Source organism: Aplidium turbinatum, chromosome 6, assembly GCF_918807975.1.
Source record: "Aplidium turbinatum chromosome 6, kaAplTurb1.1, whole genome shotgun sequence".
NCBI classification, from domain to species: domain Eukaryota; kingdom Metazoa; phylum Chordata; class Ascidiacea; order Aplousobranchia; family Polyclinidae; genus Aplidium; species Aplidium turbinatum.
The window spans coordinates 16069737-16096498 of record NC_137477.1 but is presented as its reverse complement, the minus strand read 5'-3'; the positions used below and the strand labels follow the sequence as shown (position 1 = coordinate 16096498).

The 26762-nt window shown below is 38.6% G+C and overlaps 1 protein-coding gene across 2 annotated transcripts; it reads right to left on the bottom strand.

Moving 5' to 3' along the window:
* Positions 1-308: 308 nt before the first annotated feature.
* LOC145771926 (peptidyl-glycine alpha-amidating monooxygenase B-like) lies at positions 309-26169 on the bottom strand. Of its 2 annotated transcripts, none has more exons than XM_082583693.1 (20): positions 25812-26169; positions 11537-11597; positions 11261-11351; positions 10187-10294; positions 9835-9948; positions 8584-8735; positions 6808-6988; positions 6286-6449; positions 5034-5201; positions 4804-4921; positions 3954-4155; positions 3533-3665; positions 3278-3379; positions 2992-3189; positions 2680-2843; positions 2228-2518; positions 1934-2051; positions 1653-1764; positions 874-956; positions 309-723 (listed from the first exon to the last, which is right to left on the bottom strand). In XM_082583693.1, the coding sequence occupies exons 1-19, from the start codon at positions 26061-26063 to the stop codon at positions 875-877; spliced, it is 2811 nt and encodes a 936-aa protein (XP_082439819.1). In that variant the 5' UTR covers positions 26064-26169; the 3' UTR covers positions 309-723; position 874. The 2 variants fall into 2 exon arrangements, with proteins under 2 accessions (XP_082439819.1, XP_082439820.1); XM_082583694.1 differs by having other exon boundaries at positions 3545-3665.
* Between the last annotated feature and the right edge of the window lie 593 nt (positions 26170-26762).

The following is a 26762-nucleotide window of genomic DNA, read 5'->3' as shown; positions in this document are numbered from 1 at the left end:
GCTATGTTATGGCAAGTGATATTTTTGTTTATTTTGCTTTGATGGACAATAAAAAAAAAGCATGATGATGATTGAATGCTGCATCGCAGCAACCTCCTGGACATCATTTCTGACCGGCTTTGTTGCCTATCTCAGCATTTAGTGATCGGTACTTATGTTCTGAAAACTATTTGCTTGGTGACGCTTTAAACTAACGAGAAAGGTTCATTGCCTAGGTTGATAATCTAAATTTCTGCAGTCGTTTCAAGTGCATTGCTTGATCGCACAAGCCAGGAGTTCAAATAGGGTCTCTCAAAGAGATGATTCGTATCCGCACAATTGCACATAACACCATAATGATATTTATTAACAACACATAGATACGTATGAATACAACTACAGTAACACGAGTCGTTATGATCGGTCACGCAAGGAATATGATTTTGACAAAATAAACATTTACTGGCATTGCTCAAAGATGGAAAGATGTTCTAAAAAGTGCAATATGGACGAGTACAAAAGCTTCCATAAAATCTTGAGATGGCAAGAAATAAGAAATTTAAAGAAGCATTGAAAATTTATAAAATCTTGTTAAATGCAAGCTATTGTGACGTAACAGTGAACGGGCTACATCGCTGCAATGGCCTTGACGAGGCGGGCGTCAGCGGATACTGTAACTTTTAACACAAAACAGAACTTCAAGTACAGTATATGATGACATCGTAAAGTCTCAAGGTAGGCAATCTGAAACACAAACGATTAAATGAACGTCAATAATTTCACTACCGCAGCAAGTAGACTACTGTAGTCAAAACACAACCGGGCTGCCGCTTGTTACATGAGCTCACGAGACCAGAATAGTTCAAAAGAGGCAAGCTCAATAACTGGACTTACATCAACGTTCTTGCGTCATTGCATTCGAATAAAGTTCGTCTTCGGAATCAGCAGCATCATCGTCACTAACTTCGTTTTTCAACCTGTGCAAATATGACATCATCAGTGACAGAACATAATCATTAATCAAGCAACACCGTTGCGACGAATCAATGTTTGTCAGGCAAGAACCGCAACGATAGTGATTGATGGTGGTTAACAGTGGCATTTCATGGCTATTTTTAATGAATGGGCTGCAAAAATGTTTTACTGAAACAGCTTATAAACTTACTATCGAGGATTAGTAATTAGCATCATTGCTAATGGATTGCGCACTTACGTTATGTTGTATAACACAATATGCTGTTATGTTATATAACGACATTCAGCGATTTCAAGAGGGTAGACTGCAGCCTATTGAGACGAGCTGCCACTGGTGGTTATTACGAGCCACCTGCCACACCTTGCTTGGCTCAAATAGAAAGGTCCGGCTTTCTATGTCCAACTCGACAACTCACACCCTTAAGCAAACCACTTCACCATAATGCCCTTTGCACTAGCTAACTTAAAAGCCGATCGCGTTATAACTCCTGAGGTGTTTTGTACAAATCCAATGATTAACAACACATAGGTCTATCTTGTACCAATTTCGGTGCAACAACTTACAACGGGAGCTACATCTCAACGAAGAAACCTACTCACAAATTCATCTGGTATACAGAGCAGGGAGTGTAATTTGCACGCAAAATGAACAGCAGCATAAAAATAAAAACAAACGATCAACAACAGAGGGTACTCACGGAGCAAAGCCTTTTTTTTCTTCCTTCGATTGAGCCAGAAATGTGCCGATATTAAAGTTTTTTCTTGGCTTTTTATCCTCATAAACTTCGTAGTCATCATGACTCAGCAAATCTAAAAAAACGCTTGTTCCAGAGCAAATATTAATACAGTACACACTCTTAAAAGAAATGTAAGCTTTCCTGGTCGGTATTCATTGTCGTAACTTCATCAAGAAAAAGTACACATCGATTTATGAAAAGTTCAAACTGAATCGCACTAACCTATGAAAATCATGACCTACCCTGATATTGCCGAAGTCTTCTTTTTCTTGACCTCACAATTAAACAAGCTATCACCATGGCAACAAGAGGAGCAGTTGCTAAAACAATGATGAGTACGATTGTAAACGACGACTGGGTCTGTAAGCAATGAGAAGGGAATTGGTGCGATAAACTAAAAAACTTTCGGTTGATAGTTGTTAGGAACTGGGACAAAAAAAATAATAAACAACAAAGATAGTTGAATTTTCTACGGAGCATTTGAGTATTGCGCACCAACACAACTAGGCAAGTCGCCATCAACATGTTTCACTAACCTCAGCCTCGACTTCTGTAACGAGGTTGTCATGGCGATCACCGATGGTGCTGCTGATCTCATTTGTTTCTATGATGTCACCATGACGACGAAAACCAAGAGTGACGCTTTCGACGTTCCCGCGGATGTTGTCGGTTTCATTGTGGTTGGTAAGACGACCGTTGTCAACACCACCATCGTCTTCAATCCGTTCTTTCTGTTGGTCAATACTGGAAACTTTTCGCGGGATTTCTCCAGCAACGATGACATTGAATTTATAAAGTTTCTTTCCCATCAGCTGACCCACATAGACCTGCAATTGTTACATTATAAACAGAGATGATTAAAAAGAAGCGTCCATAGACTCGTCCAAACCTAGGCGGCGTGAACGCAAATAGTAATATGATTGCACATTAAAGGAAAGCAATGACATCAGGACGAAATCTTAACAGCGACAGACTGCTCGAAACGAACCTGCTTTCCATCCGGCGAAACAGCGACATCATGTGGCTTGGTTAGGTCGGTAACGGGCGATGGCTTCCAATGAGTCAACAAAGCGCCTGTCTTACTGTGCATGGTGAAACCAGAGGTCCTTACCCCGACGGAAGGAATGCCATTGATCGCGTGCAACAAGCCTCCTGCAACCAAACATTTTCCAAAATAAAGCTGCCGTCCAACACATAAACACTGGTTGTCGTCGACACGTGCCTGCAGTGACGTCACAACGTGTTGTATCGCAGTGAAATAATAATAAACATGAAAGCCGTACAATCGCTTGCGTCTCACCGTAAGAGGAGCTGTACGCGATTGCGTAAACGTTCCATCCCATCTCATCGCGATGCTCGATCATCCTCCTCAACCCCCCATCCAGGGTGAAGCATTGGATCCTTCCGTTTTCCCGATCAGCCGCGCACACTTCGTCGTCTCCAGTAATCGCGATGCTGTGTACGACGCTGAAGTAAAATGGGGGAGGGGGGCCTTCTCCTGAGGGTACACACAAGAAAGTTTAGCAAATGTTACGTCGTCGATGCAAGTTATTTCCTGCAAAGCTATTCATGTCATCCGTACTAACTCGATGCGGATTTAACTTCTCCCCAGCTCTTCACAAATCTTCCGTCAGGATGAAACTTCACAATCCGACCATTGCAGTAGCCATCGGATACGTATATCGAGCCTGAAATGATTTTATCACGTCAACAAACATAAGGGGATGGTGTAACAGTGATTTAATTGTTAACGTTAAAACAACGCAGCTGCAATTAAACAATTCAATATTATGATTCGTTCAATAAAACGCACTTTAAAGGAAGCTGATGAATCATCTAACCAAGATACACACCATCCCTATCCACAGCAACATCTGTCGGTTTGCAAAAGTGTTCTTCGTCGTTACCAGGCTTCATCCTCTCGCCCAAAGTCAAAAGAGAGGTTTTTCCTCCGTTCAATGGAAACTTGAAAACCTGTATGTGATAGATGTGGTAGTGCCGCGCTGTGTTGATGGGGGTTTCAGATCGTCCATTTATGTAGAAAACATGTCGGGAAATTCTTGAAGATGACGCAACCCCATATTCAATTGCCATCGTCAGAATTTAAAACAATCCTTCTTTCCATTCCAAGTGGAAGTAAGGCACACAGCCACTACGTCAAATGTTTCGATGTTGTTGCTACAACTCCAAACTAGAGACGCTACAGTGAAATGGATAGAATAACGCGATTGGTCAATAACAACGTGTCGATATGTAGCAAACCTGATGCATCCCGACGTCTGTCAACCAGATGTTTCCATCATTGTCAACAGTGACACCATGCGGCATGAAGAACATATTCTTCCCCCAGCTGTGGACAACAGCGCCATCATGCGGATCTAGCACGGCCACTGTGTGGTTGTTTATAGGAGAATCGGGATAAGCAAAGTTGTCGGTAAATGGGATGAATGAGTCAACTCCCCAACTATGGAATGTAAAAACAACGTTATCTAGATTCTAGAACGTTAATGCTATAAAAGTATTTTCACAAAAACCACCATCACAAAAGCAGCACAATTTTTTTCGAAGATTTAAAACAGAACCAACATCAACAAAAATAAAACAGAATCACTCTGCGGTGCAATTTTCTATGAGAAACTTGACGTGTGCATAAATAGACGATAGATAACTGAACAGAAAAAAAATATAAAACAAGATTGCGTCACGGAATATAACGAGGTGACATTGAAACGGTTACTGGACTACTGGTGCAAATAGTCTCATGGTAACTTGATCGATATGCAAATGATATGCCTATGATATCGATATGCAAATGAACAATACCATTTTCATCTACACAGGTTGATTTTTAATGAAGTAAGTTGATTTCAGGGGACGAGCATTTCCCTTCTGATTCTGAAAGAGATTTATTAAAGTTGTCCATTTTCCGACTAAGCTAAACGATGGCAATGCTACTTTCGGACACATATGTCAATCTCTTGCGGTGGTCGTACAAATTTTACATTTTGCACACCATTTTGTTTGACTGCAGTTGCATAACGTAGACTTATTGAGATGACAGATTCAAAGCGTAAACTCTCACGTGCTTATGCAGAAGACAGGGCACACTAACCTTCTGTACGCTCGGTGGAACACATGAACACGACCACTTTGATCAACGGCCACTCCCCCAACCTGCCCGAGGACTGGGGAGTGCGAGGGATCAGGCCAGAGTAAATCAGCTTCCAATTCTGCAATAAACACAAGATGCCATTGTTGAGTGTTGATTGTACATCATCAGATGTAACTTAACTGCGAGACAAATGTAATGTACAAAATGTGCTACAACAAGAGTGGAGATACCTGGATGTGTTAGGGTCGTCTCACTCGGAGGGATTCTCACTATCTTCGGCGTGGGGAGGTTGGGAAGTGACGACATCTTTGGGGACTCAATCTCATGATGGTGGTGGTGATGACTTTCTGGCGTCTTCGGTTTTGTTGCCTCGCCAGAAGCCAACACTTCTATAGATGCTGAAAACGAATGATTCGTGTGACAAAAACATTCCAGCCGTCAATGGTAAATACAACTACAGATTGGGACAGTGACTGTAAAGTGCAAGTCCGTGACAATTATAACGCTCCGGTAAATAGAATATGTGATGTAACTGTACCGCCTTAGCGGATTAACGTAAGGCTTCCAGCTTTTTTATGGCAACTCTTTTACATTGATAAAAGCTTGTCGCGACCCAACGGGTTCGTGTGCTCTTTTTTAATCCCGATGCTATGCAATATCAGTAGCCTACGAGTACGACGCATCCCGATTTTGAGTGTGATTCGTTTTTAATAGTTAAAGATGCTTCTTTGAAACAGATCACTAATTACAGAATATACAAACAGATCACAGAATTTACGTGAGCAATCGTTTTGCTAATTAGCGACGTGACTTATCCGTTCAACTACTAACAAATGGAGATTCACAGCTGTTCGTGATAAAACAATAACAAAGCATCTGCGCCCAATAAAAGAAAAATTCGATTCGTAACTAAGCTTTTTTTTTTGAAATGTTAACAAATTCGTATCCAATTTCACAACTGCGTGAAATAATCGGAACTGAAATAATACCAGTGAAGAAATGCCGAAGACTTATTCAGTAAAAAAAATTCTACTAAGTTTTAGGTTGGTGGGTTCAATACAGTGATGGGTCGCACCAAAGACCCTATAAAAATGGAAGCGAAATTCGTTTTTCTGATTGGCTCTCAAGTCTCAAGATACCGTGAAAGATGACATGACAAAAAGAAAATGGAAGATGCCAACGATAGAGAGTCACTGCAGACAACTGGTATTGACCCTGGTATTTTGGGATGAAGACCGTGCTTCTTTGAAGCAAGATGGAGAGCCTATATATTTCAATAGAGCCTATAGATTTCAATTGAGCCTATATACCCAAGCGTTGAAACTGTCGCATAAAGCGATGGGAACAACACATACCTGAGGGGTTAAATTAATGCGCTATGCAAAAACACAGGACGGTTAACTACTAATAGTAATAAAAAACTACCAATTTTATCGAAACGAGAGACAACAATTGAATTCAATGTCAATGATCATAACTAACCTTGACCAGCATAACCAGGATAAGGAGCAGGGTCGTTGGCTGTGGCTGGGAATAGTTGCGTGGCTCCAGGGATATGATTGCCCCAACAGGACAGCAGGGTTTTAGGAGGGGTATCGGAGTAGTACATCATGTAGAAATTACACATTTCATCGGCTCCACTCATTCTAGACAGGCCAGTCTTGTTAGTAACAAAATATCAATGAATCTACAAATAAGTCAATTACACATTTCTTGAATTACTTTTCGATGATCAACAAAACTAACCTAAGTAAAAAGCGGCTTTATAACAATAAAAAATGTTTGCTTCAATCCATGCTTCATTTTATCGAACTTTATCTCGGGTATGTGATACCAGCTACACATGGGCCATGGCCAATACTAGTGCTCGATCCGTTCAGTATTCCATAAACAACAGTTGGGTGACACAAAAATGCCGTTAAAAACACAAAAGTGCTTAATGTACCCGAGCGAGGCGGTACAACTAAAGTACAAGTTAGTCAGTCGGAATTGGTGAAAACATACCCAGCATGAGTAGGCGTCGAACGTTTGCTGGCAAACGTGCATCTCGCCAACAAATCATCGCCTGGCAGCAAGCGGATGGAGCCACCAACTCGAGGGAAAAATGCATGGGGCCATTGGGGGTTTCCTTTTCCAATCATGGTCACATTTCCATCGCGAACTCGGTATCCCGTTATCACTTTGCCTAGTAAAAAAGGTCAGGATCGTTAAGTCAAAGAGATCGTTGCATAAAAGGGTCAATGCATAATTACTCAGTCTGCAGTGGTCGCCAAGTCATATCAATTTTTTTTTATCAAGAATATTTTGCATCATGCCAGAACATTTATTAGCATTATGATATAAGCAAAACGTCAATAGCGCAGCAAATAAAATCATATACAGTATATTACACCAAGCGGTTGTAAAATAGAGTAAAAAAAAAGCTTCCATAATTGGCAATTTTCACACGAGGTAAAAAACAATAAAAAGGTTAAATAGATCAAGTTGTGTAGTGGCCTTTTCATGACAAAATAAGTCTAGACTGTAAATCAAACAGATCATGTCACTGCTCGGTAGCCCTCACGTAAAAACTACAAAGTCATCAAATGCAAGTTTATGCTCTTGGATAGAACTGCTCCAGGTGCACACGCGTCACCGAATCTATTGTATCGCCACAAAGCCGATAGTTGTTGTCTTCCGATCACGCAGGACCACCATGACGTCAACGCAACGTCATAAATTATTAATGCTTGGCTTTAAACGTTTGTTTGTGAAAAAGAAAAACTGGTTTCATTCAAACCGTTTACTTTTCGTTACATCACATCAAAGCTACGTCAAAGGAACGCACGTCGTGGCAATGTAAGGATGTGCGAGAGATCAATATTTTATGATTTCAAAGTATCCGGCTGTGTGCAACGGCGCTGTCCAGACAGCAAAGTCTGTGATTTCTACATTGGTTTAACGTCATGGTTCAACGTCTTTCTGGGTGCATTGTGCTTGAACATTGAAATACCCAAAATCATGATACATCCTCAGTGGAAGGTCACAACTGATGCGTTGTGTTTATAAAGAAACATGACCGGAAAGTAAATCGAAAAATTGTCATGTTTGTTTAATCAATAATGTAAAAAAGCTACCCAGAATCATTTCTGTGTATTTCAAACTGTATTATACTTCACACGGAAGCCACATTATTGATATAACATTGAATGGATGGGTCTTACACATTTTGACGCGGCTGGTTTCTCCGGGGTCATTTTTAAGTGTATGTTATATCTATTATAATATATTGTCTATCAATCTTACAAACGCATCATATGCTTATGATTAGCATGATTGCACCAGAACCGTAGGCTGTCATTCTACCTCCATGCAAAGTTGTTGAAAACACTCCACAGCCAGATATTTGTTTCAGCTGAAGGTCCTTGCATATTTGATTTTAGACAAATACGTAATATTACGTATTCTACAGCAACTGTCGTACAATGTACAAAATGCTGTTTTCATTGTTTCACATGAAAACTGCTTATATTCAGCTTTAATTAATAACGCAGTTATTTTTCTGAACACATCCTTCTAATTCTGTACATTTTAAAACAAATGAATACACAGCTCAATCTCATCATCTAATTCTAAACCAAATGAACACCAGCAGGGTTTAAATACTTTGCAAAACTTACTAATTACAACTACAAACAAAAAACTGCTTGTAAGTCTGCTGGAGAGGACCTTCTTAGTAGAAATAAAACAAATGATACGCTACATCTAACTGTGGGAAGAGTCATAGCGCTGGAAACTTACCGAGATCATGAGCGTGTGTACGGAACGCGAAGACATTCAACACAGAAGAAGATGGGTTCACACAACTAACGTCGGTCTTGGTGAAGGCGCTATGTGCGGGGATGTCGATGTAGTATGCTCCTAGCAGCATTACCCCGGCGTAGTATTCCTGTCTACATAACGACGTGGATTACTGTGTCATTCAACATGCAAAGCAATTTATGTATACTTAGTTACTTACTGTATGCTTCATATCATGAAAAATTAGCCTTAGTAGTTTTGCCACACAAAAAGACAAAAGGCGATGGATTGGATACATATGTTATATATAATATATGAAGAAATAATGATGCAAACTGTTGACTATCATAAAATGGCAACTAAATCTCAGTAAATCATGAAACCAATTCGAAGTTGAAATAAAAAGCGAATTATCTGCATGACAGCATAAAACTTAAAACGGCGACAAAAAAGTTCAAAAATAACATGATGGTATTTAAAAATGGCAATTCGAATAATTAAAACGAGTCCAAATCGATGTCATTATCTGATTATCTTTTGCTTTTATGAAACTTTTTAAACCTATCACAAGCATGACTGCGCAATCGACAGTCGGTTTGTGCGACGTGACTCGACGCACGTCGCTTTTTCAAACTTTGAAGTGTCGCCATCAGAGGTTCTGCGTACTGTTGTCCACAACTCATTTTAACAAACTACAGCATAGGACACATTACATGTTAGCCGTCGTCGTCGTAGCATAAGGGACCACCACTAAATCTCCAGAGTTTACTAATTCAAAACAAAGTAAGTGCTTGTTGTGATACAATCAGTCAATCATGTCGTGATACACAACTTATTTTTCAATTTATTTGAAGAAATATTTGCATTGATATAGTTATGACACGAAAATGACAATGGCGATGTATAGACTTATTTAAATTTTGTAACATAAAAACATCCCAAAAGAAGCAATGAAGTTATTTGCTACATGACATCCTGTTTTTGCAGAAGGTTTAAATTGAGAAACATTTTAAAACATGTTCAAGAAAAAAATCCAAACACACACGGTTTTAGCTTGGGGCGTTTAATGACCATATTAGCCACTCTTCTAAAACTCCACTGTCTTTTCAAAGAGAAAATAGATCGTACCTACTTTTCAAAGGGCATCAATAAATGGAACTAATTTACCTTAACAACTTGAATTTTTATTCACAATACAGTGAATAAAGATATTGTACTTATGTGTGAAATGAAACGTAAACACCTACGCACCTCTGTTGTGTGGCGATCATAGATAAGCCAGAACAATCATAGTTTCCAGAGGGAACTTTATGAGCATAATGCATCTGAACCACCAGGTACTTTATTTTTGACTTTCCACCAATGCTGAAAGTTAGTTTTTAGAATTAACAACTGAAACACCATAAACTAAGACACAAGACAAATAGAAACTTAGCAACAAAAATATTAAAAATCAAACTGCCCAAACAGCAAATCGGTCATTTTGTACATTGACTCAATGGCTGCAGACGTTAAATCAACGTAAAAAGAGACTGATTTGCTGTCTGGATGCATCGTAATTTGTGGTGGCCCAAAAGTTCTAACAAGTATGATAACATCCAACCTGTAGCCAATGCGTTCAGGAAGAGTAAGTGGAGGGGCATCTCGAGCCCATGCATACATGATCTCCTTTGGTTGTCCGTCACAAATATCAGACATTCCACCACAGTGCCTTAAAATCAACAACTAATCACGAAATAGAGCTTTACTGGTACCTAATGTTATCGCATCACTAGTATCAAAGAGCTTGACTAAAAACAGTGTTTTAGGTGGAAATCAATATCTACCTCAATAACAATGAATACTGTGGCCTGCATAGTGTATTATACTGTTTTCAATGAGACAAACAACTTTTTCCAGAACTAACTTATCACTGGAATTTAATGTTTGCCTCTTATTCTGAAACGGTAGACATGGGTTCAATACTCTGATTGAATAAGCAGAATGTAAATCTTCACAAAGTCAGCCTGAAAAATTGCAATGCCGTATATACGAGGCCTTTACGCCGAAACGGTGTACCACTGCCTGCAGTTACATATACTGTACAGTAAAACTCTCCTATACTAATGGCACCTGAAAGGACCCTTGAAAAAGTGTCACAACAGCCAAATGTCACCACAGCTGAATTATGCCTTTAGTTTAAAAATGGGACTTTACAACAGATACCACTGTAGCCGAATTCAGTGTACCTACTGCACTGAGGAGGCTGGGAAGCCGAGACGGTGTGCACTGTCTGCAGTTATAGACGCTCTTGGTTTATGCCGATTGAGCACTTTATTAGAGGCACCTTGCCGTGCATTGCGCAAAGCTCACTCACTGCTTGAGCACTTTGGCAAAGTTGGCGGTAGTACCATTTTTGTAGCTTGGGTTCCACAAATGGGAAAACGTCACACGGAGGTATATATCTTATCTCCGTGGCCATACCCAGTGTACCTACTGCACTGAGGAGGCCAAAACGCTGTACACTGTCTGCATATATATGCAATAAACACTCATACTTTATACTAATACTACAACTCATAGTTTGTACACCAACTACTCCATTATCACCACGATTGACTTATACATCACAAAAGGAAGAACTTGTCAGTTGTAAAAGCATCTATTAAACACAGAAGGTGTATTGATTTCAACTCACCACATTGCTTTGTCTTGCCTGCCGGGTCGGTTGCACCCATATACTAACATGTGGTGTGTTGAGGACATCGAAGCATGTGGTACAAACTTGGCTAAGGAAAACATGGTAAAACTATAGCAAAGTGAAAAAACATGATTTTGCTGATTTTACTGCACAAAACAAAGACAAACATACTTAGATGTGACTCTTGTTCAAGTTGCAATCACATTTGGTTTTAAAGAAATGGAACAAAAAGTTTTCACTATTAGCGGCATAGCATAAGCAGTAAGCACTTACTGATAAAACTTTCTGAATTATGATATGGAACTTCAATTGCAGTGCACATGTACAAATCATCCTGTAAAAAATAAAGTGTTAAACACAGAGATAAATCACCGAATCAAAAATTTTAATCATATCAGGAAGTTATGAAAAACACTAAATTGGCAGCTACAAATAATTGGCAGTTCAGAATATTGAATCTGGGTCAATTCAAATTCTAAATAGCCTACTGAATAATATGATTCAATTTATATCTCATTTGTTTGCTTTTTCATGTCACCATCATGTTATTCATGAGTGGAACTGCGAGCAAGTAGAACAACAATTATCAGTGCACACTGCAGTGCACACACATGCTGATTGGCATCATGGTTGTCAGTTTTGAGGATCTTCTGTAGACTTGTGATGACCTTGTTTGGGAGTTGCAAATATTGGAAGGTTTCAGCACTATATGACTCGGAATTTGTGCAATTAGCAGGTTGGTAGGCTAGTTCATTTAATGTGATTTTGCAAGTTTGTGGCCAAGTCTTCAGGTGAAAATTTAAAGAGTAGCCTAACTCGCAATCATGTTGGATGTTGGACATCCTCAGAGCAAGAACAAACAATCACATTCTTTCTTTAGATAAATGAAGATTATCATATAATATAGAGTGTTTCGGATTACTCAAATTAGAGTAATAAAATTAACAAAAACAAAAAAGCAAATTACAGTTTTATTTTAAGACATTGCATTACCATGTTTACTCGCATGAAATAAATATGTGTCCTATGTCACAATCTTCACACATACCGTACTCTTAAAATTGTGTTACATTGCTTTGCTTAACATTTTCTCAGTCAGTACGCCTAATAAACACAATTTTTTTCTAACACTCAAACTAGATTTATTCACACGAGATTGGCATAGTGCAGCGTATGGAGAGTAATTACGGGAAAACTTTCTCAATGAAGTCAATGTTGCAGTTCTGTAGCAGTTAGCCACAGGAGTGTTCACAACAAATCCGCAGTATTTTGTAACCGAAAACATGGTTGACTTCTAACGACACCAAAATAACAAAAATTGTATAGCCTATAAAAAATCAAAGCTTATTTTTTACTTTTGAAGTTGATGATGACACTTTTGAAGTCGGATTTAAAGCATTAAATAAACTTTATAAGAGTATGATGAAATGCTACACACATGCAGACCTCAAAATTCACGCGGACATGTCTGCCGTCACGAGTCTGTTACTATTCGGCGAGTCCAATTCGGCTAGTCCAATTCGGCGAGTGCCCTATTTGGCGATTTTTTGAAATTTTTTTTTAAAATTATTGGGTACCGTAGCCTAATTATCATTGCCGCTTTTGCATCGTTTTAACGACGCTAAACGTTAAAATAAGACCCTAACCCCCAACCCTAACCTTACCCCCAATCTCTAACCCTAACACCTTACCTCAAACCCTAAAACAGCAATGATAATTAGGCTATGGTACCCGATAATTTAAAAAAAAAATTCAAAAAATTGCGGAATAGGGAACTCGCCAAAAAGAGCTCTCGCCGAACAGGGCACTCGCCGAATCGACCTTGCCGAATCGGCCTCGCCTAAACGGGCCATTTCGGCTGTCACAGCATGTGATGTCCACGGGAAGTAGCCTACCATCTAGATCGGTCATATTTGTCCGCCGAGAAATAACACAGGAACTAGTGATACAAAGCGTCATTGCATAGCACGATCAGTCGAACAATTGTTGCGAGAATATTATTTCCAGCGCGCATCAAGAAAATGTGAATGCTGTATCCCTTAGCCTTTATTCAAGCAGGAAAACTTTCGATTTTTACCTTGCATCAACAATTGATGACATTGTATCAGCGTAGCAAAGGTGCATTCTTCGCTAAGACTCGACGGGAGTACGTACTTCTACACTAATCACACGCATTCAGCATTCGTGCAACTTAGTTCAAGTCTTATGCCACAATGTCTGGCTTTGATCTCCGAGTAATATTGATAAGGTAAGGTTGGTTACAAAATTTGTTAAGTTTTGGTATTACAGTAAGAAAGAAAACGTCCAGGGAAAACCTAAAGAAAAAGGCCTGTGAAACTTTGCACAGCAGAAAATAGTCTCGCTAGTGTAGAAGTTTTCTGACTCGTGCCCAGAGCATTGTGACGCAAAAAGCCACATGACCTCGTTCGGTGGAAGTTAATCGGTTATGCGGTGTATTAAGCAGCTACACGGCGGCGCTTTGACTCTTCAAGCGCACGTCGTTGGTCTGATGAAAGCCTTTCAGAGTGACTTTGCTGAAATTTAAAAAAGCCTTCTAAACCGTAGCTATAGTTCTCAAATGATGAAGAATGATCAAGATAAAGTGATTAAGCATGACGATTAAAGTTAAATCTGGTGTGTCCGCCGTAAGACTTAACTTGTCCACCGAGATAGCTGCTCAGACCGAACACGTTTGTACGCCGTCAACAAAAACGAATTTCGAGACCTGCACATAAAGTGTTAGCACTGTCTAGTGCAGTGGTTCTTAAACTTTTTGAGACACGCCTCCCTTTTACAATTCTAACAAAATTAAAAAACATTAATCAGAAGAGTAATTCGTTGTAAGTTGCATTAATGCAAAGGATGTAACTTTTTGTGGATACCAAATGTTTAATATGGAGATTATAGTAGGTAATGCACATCTCAGATCGGCTTCACATTCAAATTTGTTTCTAGATTTTGTCTTTATGTTCACGAGAGTAGAAAAACCATTTTTACACAAGTAAGTGGATGAAAATGGAAGAAGTGTGCATATAGCCACTGCATATAGCCACATACTCTTGTAAATGTGCACTTTTTTTATTTTCCCTTTATATCTTAAATTTTTGTGAAGGTGTTGCAACCGTGCCAAATTTCTTACAACTCAATAACTTACTTCGGTCACATGCACGTTTTAATGTATGTGTTTTGTCACTTCTACCTTTTTCTCAACCTTTGCTATGTTGACGTGTATTGTTTTTGATATGATGGTCAGAAATAAAAAAAAAACAACTGAACTGTGCACATATTTCTCCCAGAAATCTGCTAGTGGCATTGCTTCAAGATTGTCCCTTACAGTAGAATTTCATTTTAGCTTCAAGAATTCCTCTTGTAAATTGTTGGGAAGAATTTTCTCATTTAGATGAAAGGGAGGGTCTGCTACTATTCGGAGAGTCCGATTCGGCGAGTCCGATTCGGAGAGTTCCCTATTCGGAGACAGCCTTTTTCAGAGAGTTCCTATTTGGAGATTTTTTGAATTTTTTTTTTAAATTATTAGTATTATAATTATTATTAATTTTAAAAATTAATTATTTAAAAATTATAGGTTTACTCTAAACTGCCACTTAGGTTTTAACTTCATCTTTTATAGCAAACGCTATTTGGCTACTGTCTTTTTTTAGTTGACACGTTTTCGCTGAGACTTTATCTCATTAACCCCTATTGTTAATCATGAAAACTGTTGTTTTGATGTAAAACACATATTTTGAACGAACCCAGACTACAAAATTTATCATTTTTACATTGATTCGAACGTCTGCAGACGTTAAATCAAGGCAGTGGCTATTTGACCGGCTCCGGTCTTTGAATCTGAAACACTATTTGACCGGTCATGACGTCACTACATAAGCACTTTTTTCTTTTTCTCTTTCAAAGCAAAAGACGATAAGCGCATTAAAGTTTTAAATTCAACACCTTTTCTTCAACTGAGTCCGTGGCGCATACGTGACGTCTCGGGCTGCCATGCTAGAGGGAATAAGTTCGATACTATCCGGAAGCGTTCTTTTTTTTTTTTTTTTTTAACTAAATTTTGACCCAAAGTGCATTTTTGTCGTCAATTTTTAATTTGAGTAGCCTACAGCCCATTTTTTTAAAACTTTCCAAATGTGAGTAATAAAGTTAAGTTTTTTTAATTTGTGAATAAAAGAATAACAAAAACAGAGAGAGACTGTTCACCAGGCATTTTATAATAAAAGTAATTTGCGTTCTTCTGGTGACTATTTACTAGGTTACCTCCTGATGTTAAAGATGATAACTAGCTTTTGTATTTCCGACGTTTCGTCAGTCAGCACGACTGACTTTATCAAGGTGGCTAAAACAGGTTAACACAACCTGTTCAGCAACGATGGCACAACACAAAAACGTACTGATAAAATGAATAAAGTAAGCAGCAAGAATCAGAATTAAAACACGCAACAAGATACCTAGAGGTTAAACTGAATGCAGTGAATGCCTAAAACTACTGGTTTTAGGCATTCACTGCATTCTGTTGGAAAGCAGCCTACTGGTTTTAGGCATTCACTGCATTCAGTTTAACCTCTAGGTATCTTGTTGCGTGTTTTAATTCTGATTCTTGCTGCTTACTTTATTCATTTTATCAGTACGTTTTTGTGTTGTGCCATCGTTGCTGAACAGGTTGTGTTAACCTGTTTTAGCCACCTTGATAAAGTCAGTCGTGCTGACTGACGAAACGTCGGAAATACAAAAGCTAGTTATCATCTTTAACATCAGGAGGTAACCTAGTAAATAGTCACCAGAAGAACGCAAATTACTTTTATTATAAAAGAATAACAGTTAACCTCTCAAGTACATGTAGCTCCACACAGAGTGAAATTTACATGCCTTTTGACTCCTTTTTATTTCTTTAAAAGTAATATCTAAAAAGACATTATTGACCCAAAAAGAATGTTTGACATTATGAAAAGCAACTACGGACAAAGGCCAGTGTTTCGATCTCCCGACCTCTTCAGCGTAGCGTAGTAAAGTGAAAGTGGAAGATTGTCTTGAAGGGTTGGTTGAGATGATGATTTGAAACTTGACTGATTGTTGTGCGACAATGAGACTGGATTTAATTTTTAACTCGGACTTCAGCGAAACGTAATCTTACAGCCTATTAGAAGGTGTGATTTTTTCAGAGAATTTGTGCTAAGAAATGAAAAGAATTTGTTAAAAATAAAGACTAGAAAAAACTTTTTTAATTCGTTTTGAAACTTTTTTATTCACTTGTTGATTCATTCATATCAGTTTGTATCCTTTTGTAGTTAAAAAAAAAAAAAAAAGAGAACGCTTCCGGACAGTATCGAACTCATTCCCTGTAGAATGGCAGACCGAGACGTTACGGATGCGCCACGGACTCAGTTGTAGAAAACGTGTTGAATTTAAAACTTAAGGCACTTATCGTCTTTTGCTTTGAAAGAAAAAAGTGCTTATGTAGTGACGTCATGGCCGGTCAAATACTGTTTCAGATTCAAAGACCGGAGCCGGTCAAATAGCCACTGCCTTAAATCAATGTAAAAATGACGAATTTTGCCATCTGGGAAGGCACTCAAAGGTAAACACTGGATAAAATGCAAGAATGCAAAAGAAACGATATTGTGGAATAAAATACAAAATTCTCTAAATAAACAGAATAATCAGACATACATCTCTCTGTTATCATTTTTAATGTAAAAATTCTTTTTGTGGTCCCTTTGTCTGGAACAAATAAAAACTGTGCTGTTGAAATTTCTGATTGTAGTTTTGGTCTCAATCTCATCATCATGATTCGGAGTAAGATGTTTGTTAGGTGATTCACAAGGCTAGTTGTTCTGTGGAGTGAGCATTCTGTTGCTCCGGTTTTCTTTGGTAAAGTTATGAATATGGAACATACCATATCACTAGGGTCTTTACGGTGTCATAAATATGATTTAAGATCTCAGTGGTTAGGTCTAAACCCCACTCATCTAAAGCTTCGATAATTTCAACTATAAAAGAAACGATATTGTGGAATATCCTAGTATGCGTATCCTAGTCAGTAGCGACGTTAAAACGATGTAGAAACGGCAATTTCTGCTGGTCGGGATAACTAGGCTACGGTATTTCAACGTTTAGCGACGTTAAAACAATAGGCCACACATTTGGTTATCTGTTACTACAATGTAAAAATGGACTGTTAGGCTAACTGGGTTCTTGGAACAAATTTTTACTGGTCGGGATAACTAGGCTACGGTACGGTACCCGATAATTTCCTTTCAATCCAAGCTGTAGGCCACACATTTGTTGATCCAAACTACCGGTAATCATTTTAACTATTCAAAAGTACTAACTTATAAACATAAACATGATTTTTTTTTTGTAACATCTTCTTTTTTTATTTTCCCTTTATATCTTAAACTTTTCTGAAGGTGTTGCGGCCGTGCCAAATTTCTTTCAACTCAATCACTTACTTCGGTCACAAGCACGTTTTAACCTTTGCGTTTCGTCGCTTCTACCTTTTTCTCGACCTTTGCTATGTTGACGTGTATTGTTTTTGATATGATGGTCACAAATAAAAACAACTCAACTGAACTGACATGACAAATTTTCATTAAATTGTTCAAACATTTTATTTTTATTTTCTCTGCACGATTTCAACGTTTAGCGACGTTGAAGCGATGTAAAAACGGCAATGATAAATAGGCTACGATACCCGATAATTTTCTATTTTTTTCTGCACGATTTCAACGTTTAGCGACCTTAAAACGATGTAAAAACGGCAATGATAATTAGGCTACGGCACCCGATAATTTTCAAAAAAAAATTTCAAAAAATCTCCGAATAGGGAACTCTCCTAAAAAGGCTGTCTCCGAATAGGGAACTCCGAATCGGACTCGCCAAAACGGGCCATTCCGTGAAAGGGATGCCTTGTCATCTGCCATTCTGGCAGTTCGGTGTCACCCAAGTCTGGAAAATAGCGTTCAAATTCTTATTTCCAAAGTTGAATGTGGCACTCCACTTCGAACTTAAGCTTGCCTTTCAGTTCAATTTAGTTTTTCTCAAGGACAGTATCAAGGTTGGAAAATGAAGCTGTGTTTCCTTTTGAACTAGACGATGCCACAGCCCGAGTTTTTTTTATAAAAGCATGGATGGCATCATAGTCTTTGATGCGATTAGTATTCTTGCCCTGCAGAAGCAGATTTAAATTATTAAGGGCTTCGAAACTGTCCACGTGGTAAGCAAACTCGACGATGCCAAATTCGGAAAGACGCTTCTACAACTTTCGCCGAAGACGCTTGGCGAAAGCACTTGCTACTTGCAATCTTCATTTTTTAAGAGTCTTTCTTGCATTGGGAAAAAGCTAAAGGTTTACTTTGGTGGTCAAGCTGTTTTTTTTTTCAAGATTATGCTGCGAACGAGTTGGTCTCAAACTGTCGTTACTCAGATTTTAAAAATATATGACGCATTGTGGTACAACTTGGTCATTTACTATGGCATCTATGAAGCCAAACTTTAGATAATTTTTGTCATACTTTCTCTTTTTCCCAACTTATTTTATGTCAATAGAACTGATGAATTAAAAATAAACCTAATTAAATCAATGCTAAAATTAAAACAATAGTTTACGCATGGTACTATTGTAGAGTTGGGGATACTGTTGTACTTCTAGCCTCTGTCACTTGTTGGTCAGTCGTTGCTATTATTATTACGACTAAAGCTCGAGGCTGCTATGTCAGCAAGCCGTTGTGTTACGACAGTTAAGGTGTCGCGCAAACATTTAGCAACGTCTAAAACATCACAAAGAATGCGAGATGTGACAACAACACGCTCTACAAACACTGTGCCACTGTAACACAAAGTTTCATCTTTAACAATCAACTATCCAGCGTAGCTGTGAAGACATGTTTAGTCATAATTCATGCAGAGTTTTTCAATTTCTTGCGCCCCCTTGTGAGCCTCACACGCCCCCTAAGGGGGGCATGCTCCCAGTTTAAGAGCTACTGGTCTAGTGTCTGTGTTCAACGATTCCAGCATTCCAAGCACAAGAGTTACTGGGATTTTAAAACTAAATTAACATTTCACATCAAATTAAATTTTGTTCAGAAATATTTGGTTTGAACATGCTTCAGATTGAAACTATATTCATTTTTAAAAAGATTGAAACAGAACTTTCTGAGAAACCACAAGAAAAATCAAGTAACATTACCCAACATGAAAAAAGCTGATACTTAGAGTGACATAATGTAGTGGTGCTGTAAAGTTAATGCCCAAAATATTGTAGACATTATTGTGAAATATTGTAGAAATTATTGTAGACAACATGAGAAAACTTGTTGTGACCTCATATGCAAAGATTTTTAATTTGTACTACGGTAACAAAATAGAATTTCAAGCTTAAGAAAAATTAGCATATTATCGTACTCCGAAAATTGTAGGGCATAACCAAAGAAAACATGGACCAAAGAAAACATGGAAAAAGCAAGTTGAGGAAGAAAGCAGCAAGGTGGGCTTGACAAGAGAGGACGCGTTAGACAGATCGATGTGGAGGCAGGGTGTGAAGACGATTGCGGCACTTGGAGGTGAATCCGGCCACCCTCGGTAACGGGGACATCACCGGATAAAAACTGGACTACTACTACATAACGGGGTAATTCCGGACAGAATTTCCGTTTTCGGATTACCATTGCTCACGTGTTGCTTTTAAATCGACCCCAATGCAAATTTAAGACATTTACGCATATATGTTAACATAGGCGTCGAAATAGGGTGGGCGACGCCCACCCTGCCGTGAAACGAGGGTGGGCAAAATATGTTTCGCCCACCCTGTTTTCATGCCACTTATGAAGTGTTCGTTACAATGATTTCCGTTTTTCTTAAACGCTGGACTATCCAACCAACTGCAGCGCAACTTCTTGTTTTACGCTATGTCTCTCGCTAGGTATCCGACAGAACAAAGCAATTCCGTAACAACGCTGCGTGGAAAAACGGCGGTACGCACTGCATTGTTGTTACTACGGCAACTGCCACAGCTGGCAATTCCTGGTGAGAGAAAGCCACGTTTGATCTTTTCTCCAAATTTGCGTCGGCAATTTGATCTTTTCTCCGAATGGTCTCACTTTCGTTACGTCACAATCAAACTTCAGTTCCCGGTCAGCGTAAGGGAATGTGAATATGACATCATAATGAACATGACAATAAAATAACCGATACAAACTAAAGACGTACTAAAAACAATCGCTTTTACAAATGCGGCAAATCCGAAGGCGCCACTTTAAAGATAACAGGCCACGAGTCACGCGCTTTTTAGGTCGCAAAGGAAAACATAAAAGAAGTTTGTTTAGTTTAGCAGCGCTCATAAGATCGCAAGATGCAAGAAAGAAAACATCCAATCTATTAAAGCTTAATTGCTGCAGCGACGCTAAACACAGTCTTTGTGAGAAAGACTAACCACACTTTTCGAAATTAGCGTCGGCAATTGCCGAGGTGATTGTAAGGACCACAAGATTACAAGAAAAAAATAATTTTCTTAGACTACACCAGACTAGAATGTTGATTCAATCTTACTATTGCTGGATGTTTTATTTGGGTTACTTCCTACTTCGCCGGCGCTTAGACACGTGCCCAGCTGGGAGAATCTTTTATAAAAATATCACCCTATAATTCAGGCCTCGAAACTGAAGGCGGCCATCGCCGCGATTAACCTACAAAAACCGACATTTTGTCTGCCGGGTCTCGCCCTTCCGTCGGCCGCATTTGTCCGCCATGAAGTTCCGAGAAAATTTTACACAAGCGGCCTTGTAAATAAAGTAGTAGTACTTTGCCACTTATAATCACAAAGGACTAGAAAAGAGTTAAAGCACTCGATAAATCACAATACACCCTGTATTATGCTTGAATTGTTAACATTATTGAGTGATCAAGCAGCTGATGTCTGACGATAAGCTGGATGCAAGTGACCCCACAATACACTTTATTAATGCGATAAATTCAGTCTTCAAAATTAGCGTCGGCAAATGGCGCATTAGCGTCGGCAATGAAAATGCCGAAGCCACACGAGCGCTTGTAATGTTAGGGTTAAACATTCCTCCCAGTCGTTATGGCACAGCATAGATTTATTCCCTAGTCAACACCCTGATTGATCTTTATGAAAAAAAAAGAGGCCTGTGGAGTGGTATCAAAGCCCGAAAGCCGCAAAACGTGGACGCTTCATTGCGAACGGCAAAGACGGTATAGATTTACAGCCAAGCTATGAGCCTCTTGATGTGTCTGATTCCAGTGATGACGCGACAACCTCGTGCTCCGATACAGCATCTGATGATTCCGATTCTGACAGCTAGTTCTTTATCAAACAGACTTTGTGTTGTTCGCAGTATCCCAATTGTGCCGAAATTATGTTAGTGCAGGGATGGCGAACCACTGACCCGCGGGTCACGAAGTGACCCATCACAGATTTTCAGTGACCCACTTGTCTTTTTTTAAATAATAAAATTTAAACAAATATTTCAGCAAAGAAGAAATGTTTCACTAAATATTTGTAATAAGGCCCCACCCTATTTTAATCTAGTAGCGTACCTAATTGCCATATAGCAGTCTGACACAACTAAAGCAAATTAAAGCGAATTGTTGGAAGAAGTACAACTTTTTTTAGCTGAAAAAAATCAAAAATATCCACAGTTAAGCGAAAGTACGTGGTTGGATGATTTACATTTTTTCGCTGATTTCACAATGCATTACAATAAGTTAAATACTAAATTGCAAAGCTGTGGAAATATTGTATTATCCATGTTTGGGCACATTAAAGCATTTGAGAAGAAACTCGCTATTTTTTATGTAGACCTTGAACAAGGTCAGCTGAAATTATTTTCCTCAGTTGTTGAAGCAGTTTACCAGCACCAATTTAACTTATGAACAAAAGCAAACTGCACTCAACAAGTATGTTTTACTGACGAAAGAGGCCAAAAATGTAATGTCAGAAAGGTTTACACAGTTCCGAAAGCTAGATACTACATTGCAGTTCATTCTTTTCCCGCATGCATCAATTTAAAAATCTTGAATTATCAAACTTCGAATGGCTTCGTCTTTACAACTTGGAAATGATAGACTTTCAAGAAAGTGCAGTTTGGAAAACAAAATTTGTAGACTTAAATCATCTCCTACAAAAAATTGAAATGAAAACGGATATGGATGGCTGTGACTTTCCTGCTGTTGAAAACCATGCTGAAAATATAATTCTTACAGAGTGGAACTCCCTGCCAAATTCGTTTGAAACTATAAAAAGATTGGCAATAGCTCTGTTAACGTTGTTTGGTTCTTCATATTCATGCGAATCTTTATTTTCGCACAAGAATTTTATACAATTGAATCAAGCACACGGAATCGTCTCAGCTCAGATATGAGTGCTGCATGTGTGAAGCTAAAAACTACGGATTACCAACCAAGGATAATTAATAAGACTTGCAGAGAAGATGCAGCAGCAAGATTCGCATTAACATGTAGTTTCGCATTAACATGTAATTAAATGTATGACCCACGTTTGCTTTTTCAAGGATTAAGGTCTCTTTTGTGACCCATGCACTAAAAAAGGTTCGCCATCCCTGTGTTAGTGTATACGTAAATCGAGGCAATCTTCTCGCAGGGAGCTATTAATTTGTTACCTGTAGCCTATCTGGTTGAGCAATTGACGTTATTTTATGATAATTCAACGTTGCTAGATGTCGAATTAATGTAAAACAAACGTAACTTTCTTATTGGACATTGTTGTTACGCAATATAACCGAGCGGAAAAATTAAATCGATTTGTGCTGACTCGAACGTTGAATCAACCCAAATTTAACTTACTTTTTCCCGTGAGTTATTTAACGTGAATTCCTGCAACAGCGTGCCACGTGCGTGTTTTGTAGCTCGCTTTATCGCTACTTTTGGCATTATTACATCACAACAAATCAAACAGTGCGGTCGTGATAGACTACTCTAGTATATTTTTCGCTTCTGCTGAAGTAAAAATGTGTGTCGAAGTTCCGATGGCCGCCATGTGCTTGTGATTGGCCGCCGAACAGGGTAGGCACTTTAACATTACCCACTGGTCGAAGAGGTACGCAACCATGCGTGACATGTTTATTCGCGATTCAGCTGATTTCAGTCATGTGACTCGTGACGTGATATTCTGATCAAAAATTTTGATACAAAGAAATTTAACTGAATGCTTCACCACAACCACCGTTGCCTAATGGTTAGGGCAGAGGAGTATAGTAATTTCGATTTCGTGGGTTCGATTCCCCCCCTCTGCTAATACTATTTTTTATTCTGCAACTGAACTGAGTGCAAGAAGGATCTTAATGGTAGCCACTTTAACAAGTCGAAATTGTGACTAAAACACAAATATTGATTGAACATGTCACGCATGATTGCGTACCTCTTCGACCAGTGGGTAATGTTAAAGTGCCTACCGCCGAACAGCTTGCTTCAGTCGGACACGTTTGGCCGCTGGAAAAAAAAAGTTGTTTCAAGGCCTGCTATTTGCATTGATTTAACTCCAGTAGACGTCAAATTATTGTAAGCATCTACTCCTTGTTGCGCCTCGCTTTCCGTTATCTCGTCCAGCTGATACAGCATCTGATGATACCGATTCTGACTAGTTCATCAAACAGACTTTGTGTTGCTCGCAGTGTCCCAATTAAGCCGAAATTATGTTGGCTTATAAGCTTACGTAAATCGAGGCGATCTTTCGCAGGGACCTATTAATATGTTACCTGTACCTGGTTGAGTAATTCATGTTATTTTATGATAATTCAACATCGCTAGATGTCGAATTAATGTAAAACAAACGTAAATTTCTTATTGGGCATTGTTGTTACGCAATATAACCCGCCGGAAAAATTAAATCGATTTGTGCTGACTCGAACGTTGAATCAACCCAAAATTAACTTACTTTCCCCTTCCGGTGAGTTTTTTAACGTGAATTACCGTAACAGCGTGCGTATCGCGTTGCTCGCTTTATCACTACTTTTGGTATTATTACACCACAATAAATCAAACAATGCGTTCGTAATAGACTATTCTAGTATATTTTTCTCTTCTCGTTTTACATGTTTTAGTACAATCTTTTCCTAATAAATATTCACAGTAATTGCCGAGGCAATTTCAAATTTTGCCGTTTGGCCTCGGCAACGTTTTTGCCGAAGTAAAAATATGCTTATTTCGAAGACTGAACCATTGCGAATTTGCAAACACACATTCAATGAAATCTGTTTGAAAACTCTTGCCCACCCAGAATTCCTCTCTTCTAAGAAAAAATCGACGCCTATGTATGTTAATAGTATGCTACAGCAATTTTCTAAAAATATTTTAAAATGGCCACAAGATGAGGCCTACATTTCCAGTGCCTAACTGTCCGGAATTACCCCGTATGTAGGGTAATTCCGGACATGCACGCTTTTAATGCAAAAAACGGAATTTCCCCGTAACCTTACCGTTACAGGTAATTCCGGACAGCACAGAAACTTTATTTTTTCAGTATTTCACCACATTTGGCGCTCAAAAGCTAAATTATTATATATATAAAAAAGGAACATTTTGCTCACTCTGAAAAAGATTGTGTTTGAATGTTTTTTTTATCCTCGGACTGGGGAAGTCACTTTATGAACGCATTAATGTATTTTGTTTGCGTTGTGTTGTTTACTTACTTTGTTATTTTGTATTTACATGTGCATTTATTCTTTATACTTCTGTTTTGAAATAAAATACGAGGTGAAAACGAGAAGGGAAAAAAGGACTGAAGAATTGTTGGATATGCTAGAGATGAGAGAGACCATAGACCAACTGGCAAGGGCAAATGGAGTAAGATGGTATGGACATGTGATAAGGAGGGAGGAAGTTTTCTTAGAAAGGCACTAGAGCTAAAGGTGGATGGGAAAAGGAAACGCGGTCGTCCAAGAAGAACGTGGAAACAACAAGTGAAGGATGAATTTAAAAAAGTCGGACTGAAGGAGGAAGATGCAAGGGACAGGGTGAAATGGAGAAAAGGGATTAAAACAATTGCTGCGTGGAAACAATCGGCCACCCCCACTAGTGGGGAATAAACCGACGATGGATTATGATGATGATAATACGATTAGAACAGGAATTACCCCAGGCTGTCCGGAATTACCCCATGTCCGGAATTACCCCAATATACCCTATATAAAAAAACATTCAAAACAATAATGTGGGTTGTTTAACAATATGATGATGACAAAAACAATTGAAGATATCAATTTGAATACCTTGTACGATTAAACGCAATGGGCATTAGTCAGACAACAAAATTAATTCTCAAAATGGTTTCTTGCCATCATACCAATCCACTTCCTATGGATAATTGAATATAATATGCTACTTAGAGCTGACAGGACACAAAATTAATGTTGTGAGTCCTAGCCATACATGTTGGCCTCCATGAAAGCCAAGGTTGGACTTCAGATTTCACAACATTTTGAGGTCCAACAAACTATTACTCAACAAAATAAAAATCAAACGCATTAAAAAATGTTTATCTCTTTCGGATAGGCTATTGACTTACTCTATCAACATGCAGGTGGTCAAACCGAAGATTAATATTCACTGAGCCATCATCATTGTAGTGAAGGTGTTTCCCACAAGATTGATCCTCTTTCCCATCTTGAAAATTGTGCATTTTTTTTTCATCATGACTTGATTGACGCTTTTCATGTAATAATTGGTTGTTCAGATAACTGACAGGACTAAATTTTGCTTCAACATGAAACAAAACCATAACACAACAACAAAAATTAAGCAAAGCTGGCAGTGTCATTGCAGTCACAAGATCAAAACATGAGACTTAAAAAAATATGTACAAAGTTCTCTTAGCATGACATCGTTTCAATCTCCAATAGAAGCAACCTTACAAGTATATAATTCTAGCCTGCATCACATATATAACTACATAAAAAACGTTATCAAGAAATAGAATTATTTCTGACATTAGTCAGCTGTTAATTATATACATGTTCACACATATAAGCCTAGCCAGAAACAAATTAATCAAAAGGTATGGGTCTTTGTGGCCATGCTTTAGGTTTTTGAATGTGTAGTACAGTAGCCTACCGTAGGTTTTATGGCATAGTGGGAGTGCTAGCCACTGACATGTATTATACCTTACTGCCCAAAGTATTAATGCATGTAACCTTTCTAGGTCTTGTCTTCTTTTGTCAACCATTGATACTGGGTAGACCAACTGATAAATTGTTACAACTGTAGTAGACTAAGGTAGACTGAACTTTTGTATTGGAGAGGTTATCTACATGACAAAATTGAAAACATAGAGGCCTGCCTAGTCCATCATCAGGAGCGTTGAAAAGGTGGTATATTGTACCCAAGTTTGGGATAATGTTTGTGAAGAGTTCAGAACATTTCTAGGGTGCCCAAGAACTTGCATGTGTTTGATTGTGGAAATCTTTTGACCTGGCAGTTACACTTTTTCCAAACAGACATCTGTTTATGGTATTGTAAA